Source organism: Pungitius pungitius, chromosome 15 (assembly GCF_949316345.1).
Source record: "Pungitius pungitius chromosome 15, fPunPun2.1, whole genome shotgun sequence".
NCBI classification, from domain to species: Eukaryota; Metazoa; Chordata; class Actinopteri; order Perciformes; family Gasterosteidae; genus Pungitius; species Pungitius pungitius.
The window spans coordinates 17,749,328-17,761,757 of NC_084914.1; the positions used below are offsets into that span (position 1 = coordinate 17,749,328).

At 44.7% G+C, this 12,430-nt stretch overlaps 1 protein-coding gene across 1 annotated transcript in view; it reads left to right on the plus strand.

Moving 5' to 3' along the window:
- The window catches only part of LOC119209932 (microtubule-associated protein 4-like), a 79,895-nt gene extending 71,881 nt beyond the window's left edge, over positions 1-8,014 (plus strand). The window contains exons 13-17 of the mRNA XM_037459582.2: positions 5,221-5,313; positions 6,616-6,697; positions 6,786-6,895; positions 7,030-7,219; positions 7,968-8,014. Of these exons, the coding sequence (XP_037315479.2) occupies positions 5,221-5,313; positions 6,616-6,697; positions 6,786-6,895; positions 7,030-7,219; positions 7,968-7,972 (480 nt within the window). The 3' untranslated portion in view covers positions 7,973-8,014. The remainder of the gene's footprint in view (positions 1-5,220; positions 5,314-6,615; positions 6,698-6,785; positions 6,896-7,029; positions 7,220-7,967) is intronic.
- Positions 8,015-12,430: the final 4,416 nt, after the last annotated feature.

The following is a 12,430-nucleotide window of genomic DNA, read 5'->3' on the forward strand; positions in this document are numbered from 1 at the left end:
TCTAAGGAATTACTGGACATTCTAGTCAAAGGTGTGCTCACCTTTAGCCACACGGTGAAATGCCGGAGGAGAGGAAAGCGGGGAGGCTCATTAGCAGAAGTGTGGTTCTCGCACACCGCTGCCGGGCATCTTTCTCTCCAACGTGCGCCCACTGATTAACTAACTGGACGAATTTCAGCTGCTGCTGAGGAAAGACATGGACTTTTCTACATCCTCCGTTTTGTGCTTCACGGAGACCTGTGGATCAATACCGGACTCCATGCTCCAGCTGGCGGGCTTCCAGCTCCTCAGAGCGGACTGCGACACGGAGCTCTCACAAAGGGTGGAGGAATCTGCTTCAACATCAACAACAGCTGGTGCAACCAAGTGACAGTGATCCTACAACACTGTTCTTCTGATCTGGAATCTTTTATCATTAACTGTAAACCCTTCTACTCCCCCCTTGAGTTTGCTTCATTAATCCTGGTCGGTGTTGCCGCCGCCAGGCAAGGTGCAGGAGGCACAGCAGAGACTCGCCGACCAGATGAAGTGTGTGAAGCGGACCAACGCAGACTCTTTAGTTATTGTCCTTGGGGTGAGAGAAGCTAAACAACTGTACTCTGAGATACTTCAACAACAGTTCTGAGCAAGCGACTCTGTTTCAGTTTTGAGAGGCTTTAAACACCTCAAAAACTACAAGCTGATGGGTGATGGTGGTGCATGGAGTAGTGTGTTGGGCTGGGAGCCGCAAGGTTTGTGGTTCAAATCCTTTTGTCTTTTGAATGGATAGTCCTGTCCCACCTGAAGACCCTCACCGACCCCCTACTGGACCCCCTGCAGTTCGCCTAAAGAGCCAACAGGTCTGTAGACTATGCTGTCAACATGGCCCTCTACTTCATCCTCCAGCATCTGGACTCCCCAGGAACCTACAGCAGGATCCTGTTTGTGGACTTCAGCTCTGCCTTCAACACCATCATCCCGTCTCTGCTGCAGGACAAACTCTCTCAGCTGCACGTACCCGACTCCACCTGCAAGTGAATTACTGACTTCATGTCTGACAGGAAGCAGCAGAGTGAAGCTGGGGAAACATGTCTCAGCCTCTCGGACCATCAGCACCGGTTCCCCCCCAAGGCTGCGTTCTTTCCCCTCTGCTCTTCTTCGAACAGCTACCTCCAGTCACCAGTCTGTTAAGCTCCTGAAGTTTGCGGATGACACCACCCTCATTGGACTGATCTCTGTTGGGGATGAGTCCACCTACAGGTGGGAGTCCGGCCACCTGGTGACATGGTGCAGCCAGAACAACCTGGAGCTCAACGCTCTGAAGACTGTGGAGATGGTTGTGGACTTCAGGAACTACGCAGCACCACCTTGCCCCATCACACTGTGTGACTCTCTCTGTGGATTCCTTCCGTTTCCTGGGCTCGATCATCACCCAGGACCTCAAGAGGGAGCTGAACATCAGTTCCATCACCAAGAATGCTCAGCAGAGGTTGTTCTTCCTGAGGCAGCTGCAGAAATACAACCTGCCAAAGACGATGATGGTGCACTTCTACACGCCCATCATCAAGTCCATCATCTGCTCCTCCATCACCGTGTGGTACGCTGCAGCCACAGCCAAGGACAAGGGCAGGCTGCAGCGGGGATCCGCTCTGCAGAGAGGGTGATCGGCTACAACCTGCCGTCTCATCAGGACTTGTTTGCTTCCAGGACCCTGAAGCGGGCCAAAAAGATTGTAGCTGACCCCTCTCCCCCGGACAAAAACAGTTTCTGCCCCTGGCAGGAGGCTGAAGTCCATCATAACTAAGATGTCATGCCACACAAACAGTCAGGCTTATCAATCTGGTGGATTCCGGGTCTCACCCACTGGTGGACTCTATCATCCCACCGTTCACTTTCTTTAAACTCTACGTGCACAAACACTTTCACATGTCACCTGCTGTTTTCTGGTGCACACATTTTTAAACTATATTATTTATTATTATTTAAACTATAACCCATAGCATTATATTTTATTTTATACTTCTTCCACTATGTTGTTTTGTTGTCCATTGTCAAACTGTCTGGTGTCATGCACCAACCGCCAAGTCAAATTTATTGAATGTCTGTCATATGACAGCAATAAATGTTTCCTGATTCCTGAATCCAGATAAGCAGAACAGCAGCATGAAAAAGCACACTGGCACAAAAGGTATCCAGAGAATAGTAATCATTAGTGAAATGTCCGTCTGTGGTCCTCAGACTTTACATTACATTACATGCCATTTAGCTGATGCTTTTAACCAAAGCAACTTATAATAAGTGCATTTCAACCATAAGGTTACAAACTCAGAAGAACAAGAAACAAAAAAAGTGCAATTTCATCAAATTAGCCGATTTACAACTTGCTATGGATAAGAGACATTATACAGTACAGTTTAAGTGCTGCAATTTGTTAGTGTTTTTTGTCGAGGTGTGTCTTTAGTTTGAAGACGTAAAGGCTCTCTGCAGTCCTGATGTCATCAGACAGCTTGTTCACTTTCACAATAATAATATTGGGAAACAAGTTCAGCATCCTGCTGTGTTCCTTTTTTCTATATTTGCAACATTCCTCGCTGAAAAATGAGGAGACAAAATATATAGATAAAGCCAAAGAACGACAGGTGTACATGTGTGTGTCTGTGTGTCTGTGTGGGCATCATCATGCGCTAAGCGTACATGTTCTAACTGCTCAGTGAGTCATCCTTTGCTGCTGCCACCTGCGTCATCATGCCTTTTTCCTCCTGCAGACAGAGACGGAGACAATGGAGGAAGGTGTCTGCAGTTTGCTGCAGGGTTCTTTACGATATAACAACCTAGACAATGAAACAACTGTCACGACATATCGTGGGGAGAACTTATGTTAGTGTGGGAGAGGGGTGGGTCCCTCTTATCCCTCAGGAGAAGGACAAGAGAAAAACCACTGACCACTGCAAAAATGTGAGCTTGTGTTACGTTAAGTTCCTGAGGAAATGAACTACTAATCATCAGGGGAGAAAATATGTGGATAATTGTTGCGAAATTGTTGTTCTGCTTAGCGTTGTGAAATGGTTCTGGTTAACGTTGTAAAATGGTTCTTATTGACGTTCTAACACATGGTAAAACTTGTTAAACGTTCACAGTTAACATTGTTACATTTCGATACCATTGCTAAAATGACCTATCATTAATGAAAAACTATTGGGTTGGCAACTTGTTAAACTGCAGTCTTAACATTCTGACTCTAGAGCAGGGGTGGCAATCTCATTTCAGGTTTGGGCCAGATACTGACCACTTTGATCGAAAGAGGGCCAGACCATTAAAATCATAGGGAGGGGTGCACCGGTCATCTGGCGTATGATATGATGGCAGGCTGCACTGGAAAGCCTGGCTGGACGGTTTTGGCCCGCGGGTCACGAGTTTGACATATGTGGTTTAAAGGTTAAGGTTTTGACACATTGCTAACATTTGAAAATGATCGCAGCTAACCAGAGGTGTCAAAAGTATTCTTATTCATTACTCAAGGAGAAGTACAGATACTAGGTTTTGAAAATACTTTTGTAGAAGTGGAAGTATCAACTCAAGCTTTTTACATGAGTATAAGTATAAAAGTACTGGTTTTTCAACTATTTAAAGTAAAAAAGTAAAAGTATTGAAAGGGAAAAAAAATGTCCATTAAGAACAAACAGTCCGTCAGTCCGTTACAGAGGTGTCAATTAACGAAGTACAAATACTTTACAGAAAAACATGTAGGGCCGACCCATGGTCATGAAGACTCATTTAACGTTACATGGACTCTGCATGAGGAGGAGGAGGCGGGTTCATGTCGCTAAATACCGACTGAGATCAACTTGTACCGCGACCACCGATCTGCCTCCTGAAAAAGATCCTTCCCCACTTTACGCACCCAGCGTCACTCTGATTTGCGTCATGTGATAAACCAATAAGGTATCTGGATGGTAAATGTTTACACTTCTCATCCAACCACAATCAAATTCACACAATCTCGACGGCGCGATTTATCCGGATAGTTTTTTTGTGTGTTTTTGAACGCTGACAAGCCGGAAAAAAAACAATCCGAAATTAAATAGGAGTAACGAGGCGATTTATTAAATGTAAGAAGTAGAAAGTACAGATATTTGCGCGAAAATGTAAGAAGTAGTAAGTAGGTAAAGTAAGTAAAAAGTCTGAAACATAAATACTCAAGTATAGATATAGATACCCAATATTTCTACTTAAGTACAGTAACGAAGTATTTGTACCTTGTTACTTGACACCTCTGCAGTTAACGTTGTGAAACTGTGCGCTATCCTTAGCGTGGATAGTTAGCACGTAGCACGTTGCGTCACGTTGGTAAACCTGATCCTGGCTAACTGTGTAATGTGTTGTAAATATTGTTAACATTGTAACAATGTGTCATTGTGCCATTGCTTTATGTTCTCGCTCTTTTTTTGGTGTCATTGCTGCAAAATGCTTTCATGCATTGCACTAAATTAAACAAAATGGCATTTGACACATCCAACATGAGTCATTTGGGTCATCACTTAAGACTTTTATGATCAGATTAAACACCGGCGTTTCAATCTGTGACTCATCAGGTAGTTAGTGCTTAAGTCACTCTTCAGGGCAGAACAAGAGGCTCATGGGTAATACGTAGAATGATCCCCCTCTTCCACATTGGTGTATTAATCACTTGCTGGCTCTTCTCGCATAGAACGGCATGCATTAACACACAATCACTGACTGTCCCGTGCAGTATTCTTTTTGCATGTGCTCTGTCTCCCCTTCCACTGTTCCCAGTGCTGTTTCTGTTACTGACTATGGAAGCATCTGCTGTCATTCAGTCAGTCAACCTCACTGTTCCTTTTTGTTAGGAATTCCCAAGCCTTTCCTGTAAGAATCCTTCAGCTGCACCAGGTTTTTCTGCCACAATGATTTGCTTGCATTAGATGCCAACACCATTTCTACAGTGGCTTGTGTTGATACAGTTTTCCCATAATGCAGATCATTTCCCAACTTGTGTGTGGGAGGAATCATTTGATTTGAATGACAGAACCTCTTCCATACTTACACAGCAAGGCCACTTTGTTTCCTGTTACCTTAAGCTGCCAGCTGATCTGCTCTTCTCTGCTGCTCTTGTCTGTCTGCCTTTCATGCCCTTCCTTCTTTTCTTTCTTTTCTTTCTTTCTTTTCCCTTCTACCTCCTCACTCTCCTGCTTGTGTGTGTGTGTGCCTGCCTGTCTTTAGGTTCAGATAGTGCACAAAAAGCTGGACTTCAGCCATATCACGTCTCGCTGTGGCTCCAAGGACAATATCAAACATGTCCCTGGAGGTGGCAAAGTAAGTACTGCTGGAGCTGGAGGGAGACTCTGTGAGGGTGGATGCGTGTCATAGTCAGAGACCCTCAATTGCTCAAAAGTTGTGATTAAATGAGGATCTACTTTTTCATCCCAGCCACTAAAACATCATGCACTATTTGGAATTTGTTTCTTACTCCCAGTTGTATTTACCCAGAAGCATTATTTTTAAAGCAACAAAGAAAGATTGCACTATAGTCAGCACATTTATGACTCGTCTTTGGTTGCATTTTGGAATGATTTCACTCAATGTGACCTGACCACAGGTCCTTCTGCCCACCCTTCCAGATGTTGCTCCTATCTGCTCCAAACACCTGCTGCACTATCATTGTCCATCTCTGGGCTGCCCTCATCAACCACTTTGCTGTATGAGTTAAACCAAACGCAATAGCCACTCATAGTGTCCACAAACTGGACATCAAATACAGGCTCGACGGATACCATACCATAACCATAACTGTGGATTCATCTTAAACCTGCCACGTGTAGCGCTGACGGAAATAACCTTTGGTCATAATTAAGCTTGAATTGTAACTATATGCCGACAGTAGCACGTGAGACGTGATGAAAGGTCATCTGCTTCGTTTTACTGTCTCTGGTCGCCCACTACGAGGAGTGTGTAACGCAGCTGTTTGGTCCTGCTAAAATGTAATGAATCCCTTTCCTTATTATCAGTCCCACCTTTTGCCTCTCAACTATTTGCACTAATTTTCTTATGCAGATGTGTATTTTAATCTCTACTTTGTATTTTTGCTTCATAGATGTATTCGGTTAAAACCTTATTTTGTAGAGTTTGTTTGAATTATGAAATCAGGTTTTCAACAGCAGGGACACTGTCTGCCCACTCGTATCCTCCTGTCCTTCATCACACATGTATATTTGATTGATTTGATCACGCACGATCCGACAGGCCATTGCCTTAAAATCCGTCAGCTCCAGCTGGTAGGTCGCTGGCTGTGATACTGAACACACACTCCAATGATGGGGCGACGGTCTCATAAGTGGACATGGAGCGCAGCAAGGCGTACAAGCATATGTCAAAGTATGAAGCATGGGTAGGTAGTCCAGCATTTGCTCTGTTGTGTCCATTCCCCCACATACCCCACCGTATTGTACAGACTGCATCCTCTCTTACTGCACCAGGTGCATGTTAGTGATGGTGATTTCCTGAAGTAGACAGAGTGCACGCGAGAGCCTAGCTGCATTCCACTGGATATGACCTGGATATGTGAGTTTGTATTAAGCAGCTACGTCTTGATCCCCCCCCCACCCTCACCCCTCCCAGGTGCAGATCCTGAACAAGAAGGTTGATTTGAGCAAGGTGACGTCCAAATGTGGCTCAAAGGACAACATCAAACACAAGCCAGGTTTGGGTTAAATTGCTTCAATTTGCCTATATTTCATGATTCTATTTGAACTCCCACACTAGCCTTTTTCTCTGTTTTTATTACCCAGGTGGAGGTGATGTGAAGATTGAGACCCATAAGCAAAACATTAAGGCCAAGTCTAAGATCGGCTCCATGGACAACATGGGGCCAGGCAACGAGCAGACCAACGGACACAAGGTCAAACTTTGACACACTCACTCATTTACCTTCTCTGGCTCTGCTGACTCACTGTGAGGTACTTTACCAACAATAAAACCGTAGTGTGTGTTGTGTGTGTGTCCCTGCCCTTGTGGGTCTATTTTTGGCCACAGGACGAGAAAACAGAGGCGAAGACATCTTCACCCCCGAGTGGCGCTCCGACAACAGGACCGGCGGGCGTTGCTAAGGCAACAGTAGTAGGAGGTGTTGCCAAGGAGAATGGGGTGAAGGAACCTACACCCACTCCCTTTGGGGGGGATGGACTGAGGGAGCATAGCATTGACAAACGCATCACTGAGACAAGTGGGTGTCAACATACACTCACACACACACACACACACACACACCACACATCAGTTGTAAAAGCATTGAAGCGCATATCTGTGATTACAGCTAACTGATCTCTTTCTAAGCCACGCCCCTTTTACTTACTTTTGCTAGAGCTGTAGACTGAGGGGTGAAAAAGGTGACGGTGGGTGGTTGCGCCGCTAAATGATGTCATTGCCTAATCTGCGTAAGTGTAATGGACAGCCCTGTAGGATCAGTGGCGGCTTTGCACATTCCTTTTCAGTCTGGACGCTGCTCTGACTGCAGGTGGGAATGAAACGTGCTTTCAAAGTCTCCAATAAGGGAAAAACGCTAGATTCAACAAAAAGATGAGTGCGGTGAGCATGCCCTGTTTAGCAGGTGTACCACTCCACCCTCGGTCCTTCTGAAGTCAATAAAAGCAGCGTTATCCTTTTTTGGGGGGGGGAAGCTGGGTCAATTACACATTCTTACATATACAGAGACGTTTATTAACCCTCTGAGTGCCCCCTTTGCTGCAACATGCAGGGTAGTCTGACCCAAAAGCATGGTTAACGTTGTGAGGTCAAGCTTATTGATGAAGTTGGGAAAGGTCACGGTTGGTTTGGATGATTGGCTGTACTGCTAAATTCAACTAAAACAGGAATGGTTAATAATGTATTCCATAAGTCAGTGTCAGCTGAAGTTGCTTTTCCTTTTTAGTGGCCTTTCATAGTTTCTAAATCCACTTCCTTCTTTCCAACAGATTGAGTCGAAGTGACCGGTAGATTTTGGCAGGACACGCATGGCACATCGACAGACCAACCAACCTACCGCGGCACAGACACCTCCCCTTGGCTCCGCCCCTCATCTCACCCACCACGGCACCGAACCAACCGATCCCCTCTCTGTGTTTGTAACGGGGTCCCACCTGCTGACTTCCTGCTATCAACACCTGTCAATGGTTGACCTTTGGCCCCACCTACCCTTCCTGTTTGTCTGTGTTTCTGTGTGTGGGGCTCTGCCAGCTTGTCAGCTGATCAAAATCTCCTAATAAACACTGATTTAGAAGACAACACCAACACAATAAACCACTATTCTAGTCTAATGGAAGTATATTGGAAATAGCTAGTCTTAGAATATTTTCACCTATGAGTCAAAAGCAGATCTATTGTCCTACAGGCCTTCACACTTCAAAATGTCTTTGATCCTCAATTCTCCATTCTTAGTCCATGTTTAAATCAACAGATTTTAGCCTCTAAGCCAGACACCAGTTATTTCCAAATCTATATCTACAGCAATGTACGTTGTCACATTTTAGGGAATTCTACAGCCTCAAGCATCAAACATTATCTACCGTTGTATTTCTTGGGATCATTTCATCAGCTTGTCTCAATGCTTCTTAACCTTCACCAGTAACAGGTGTTTTGGAGTTCAACTGCTAGCTGCTATACCTTTAGGTCAACCCAGAAAGTCAAGGCACACTAATACTGAATGTGGCTGCGGACCGCATCGCCATCACTGCTGGGCAAAGGCATCGTTCACGTCAGGCAACAAGACATGGCAAGATCTGATGTTGTGGCAATGGATGCGATCTGAGCAGAGATCTGGCCTGCGGGTTAGTGCTCAGCAAACTGTGCCACACTAGCTTGCTGTTGAGGAGTAAACCACACAATACCAAGTTAATAGAAGCATGCTTTCGTGACTTACGAGGCCTGCGTATTCCTATCTGCGGTCTCATTTATAACTGCAGCATATTTTTAAACCCCAATAAGCTCCACATGTCGTGGATATTTAGTAACACATCAGGGTTCCCACAGTAGATTACCTACCACCTCGGGGGATATTGAGTGTGACGGCACAATGCTCAACGTGTAGCACGTTGATTTAGATCAGTCCTGGTCACGTGGTCGAAGCACAAGTCCACAATCTACTAAGGTCATGCTCTCACGTTTAGTCTTCTTCTAGAAAGACTATTTCTGATGTCTTGAGCCCAAACCTCTCACGCATCCTTCTGTCCCACGGCAGAGTTCCCTCCAGGTGAGTCAAGCGCTCACAGTTGATGTGCGGCTGTCTTTCTCTAGAGCTTGTGTTACTTCCTGGTCATATGGTTCAACCCCAGTGGAGAGGGTCAGGGTTCTCTTGAGTCCTTCCACCAGCTGGTGCGTCTTAGAATCCTCTGTGTGAGACCCACAAGCACAGATACAGTACTTATGGGAAAGCCCACACTTGCTTATTAGTGTGTGTGCCCCCACACACAACTGAAATCTGCACATGTACACACATGTTATTGTATACACACAAAAAGCATCCTAAAGATAGCAGCATTTTCCTAGTGGAAGCGCCACTCTACATCGTGTTTTTGCTGCTCCGTACATAGAAAACGACGAGGATTCCCACGTGGTCCTTGTCTGACGTTGCGATCATGGGCTCAGCCTCCTTCTCGTGCTCTTCCTCGCCTCGTGGTTCATTCCCCCGTTACGCACGGCACACACAGGACGGAGACAGAGTGTCATTTACAAGGGAATCATGTTACATTCATGGCAAGTCTGAAGTTGGCACTTTCATTGCTACTTTTTAGTGACTGACAGGTGATCGATCACTCCACAGGGACGGATGATCATGTTTAAGGTCCATATCGCATAGTTTACCCACTTGTAGCGTGAATACATAGAAGTGAAAAGCTTTTTAGATGCATTTTTTAAACATAAACATTTTTTTCCATCCATTTCTTTGTTTAGTGCGGAATAAAACTGGACATTTAAAAAGAATTTGAATTATACATTTAACTGAACCGGAAGGACTGCACAGCCCCAAATTGCCATGAACGCAGCAGTATCCCAGAAAAGGACAAACCAAGGGACTGTGAATACTGCAGCAGGGGCCATCCGCCGGTTCGCAGAGGTCAATCCAGCCAACAAATTCATACTTTTAAAGCAGACTATAGCAGCAATGTATCATTAAAAGGGTCACTCTGATGTGACTGATTTACAGACCAAAAGCATTGCGTCATTGAGTCACGGCAGATTCATAACTATAGCAGCTAATGTTCACAGGGAAGGGCCCCCCTGCTGGCTTTATTCTATGCATTGTGCTGTGGAATTGTGACGTGTTGGTGGGTTGCAGCCGTAGTTGTCAGATGTGTGACGTGTTACTACTGCATCTATCCTGTAGAGAGCGCTGCTCGGCCTCTAGAACACTGATAGTCTGGCTCTGAGACTTAGTAAAGGTCGACTGAGAAAACCCTTCATTCCCATTAGGAAAAGCTTCAGGCCATTGACGGCCACTCCATATCACGTTCTCTGGAATCACTTTATTTAATTATGTACAGTTGCCCTTAAAACTACAAACGTCTTGCGCACTTTGAACACTGTCTTGTTCAGTTCTTGATGCACTGAAGTGATGTAAAAGTGGTACAACATGGTCAGCGGTATACTGTACTGTGTGCTTTAGGGAGCAGAGCAGTTTGGGTAGTTATAGTAAGTCATGATAATCAAAGAGCAGGTGATCAAAGAGTGGATAAACTAAAAGCACGTATCGTATTGTCCTGTTCCCTGTGGAAGCCAGGAATGGAAGAACAGAAGGAATGAGAGAACTTTGGTCAGTGTGTAACAGAGGAACACGTGGTAGTCTTAATGTGTGTTGGAAGCTTAACGTTTGTTGCCATGTGACGCGATGAGCGATGTGCACGTTGACTTTGCACTGGTCGGCTTAGTGGATTTTCGCGGAACACTGGTCATGGATGTTGTGCTTTTGGCCTTAACTTTTAGCGATCAGCCCTCCGGTTCCTCTCAACATTCACTGGTTATTACTTTCTGACCGAGCTGCAGACGTTTCAGTTTATCGCCAGTTTAAGGAGCCAGACTCAGCCTTGCAGCAGCCTCACTTGGTGTTTCGGTATTTCTTGGCTCTTATAAACCCATGAGTGTTCAGCACATTATGTGCACAGCACAAAAATAAAGTTATCAATCAATGCAGCGCTTTTAAAGAAAACCATCCAACATTCGTACTTGACCAGCAGAACAGGTGATGTCGTAATGCTGCTCATAGAATTCTGAATAGACAGCTACTATTGATAGATGAGAATGATTTTATGAATCTCCATTTTATAGTTTTTTTTAATCAAGGGTCACATTTTGTTCAATGGGATTTAAGAAGGCATTGCAGATTCAACAGAGAGTTTAGATTTCCCAAATATGTGTAATTTTGAAAAAAGCAGGTTGCTCCTTTTGAAGGGGCCTCTGTGCCTTTATAAGTTACCAGGACAGGAAATGGTCAATGTCTTTAAGCACTTGACAGAGAATCTTCAGTGTGAGAACATTTATTCTCACCTGACCTTTCATCGATCCCAAAGCAGAACGCTATCAGTGTATTGTGAAGAGACGACAAGCGGCTGCCCCCTCATCCCTTAATGAAAGTTCATATTTGATATAATCATAGAGGACATGATGTGATTCGATTTGTGAAATACAGTTAACTTTGCAGCTCGGACAAAAGGAAATAACCAGATTCCTTCGAAACTCTGTTCACAACTGCTCAACCCCCCAATTGTAGCGCTTGAGCACCACTAGTATGTCACACTGCCCCCTGTAAATAGTCCCCCCCATGTTTTAATCACTTCACGATGAACTCTAATTATTCTTTTTTTAATCGTACTTCTTAGCAGGATGTTGTAAATGCTGACAGGTGAGCTTTGAACCTAATAATGGTATTATAAGAGTGAAAAGCCCAAGAGGTTTCACAGTCTCAAGGGCTGCCGAAGTCTCAAGAATGTTTAAAAAAATGTATCAAAGGTGCAAGATGTTCGGGTATGAGGTTTGTCTCTGTTGTGTTTTTGGAAGGTGGTGGATCACAAACAGAATACACTATTTGCCCGGATCCAAATGGGCGGGCAGGAAGGGAGGCAGTGTGCGTGTGTCGGGCTTCAGAACAAACAGCAAGAGTCACCAAGGAAACCGAGTGGCTTCATTGGAAAAGGAGAACAAAGCAGCGGCTGTACATGTAACACCTGACGCACACCCCCCCTTACACTAACCAGACTTAGTCTTTTGGCATGTGGTAGAATGTAACGTTGTGTATTAGACAGCTCCTGCGTACCTACCAACGTGGGATGAATTATGGGATTATGGGAAATTAAAATACAAAAGCATAGAATAAATCAATTTGAGCCTGAACCATACCTTTAAATAGCTGCCAGTTGCCTGAAACGTAACTGTGAAATGGTTACAT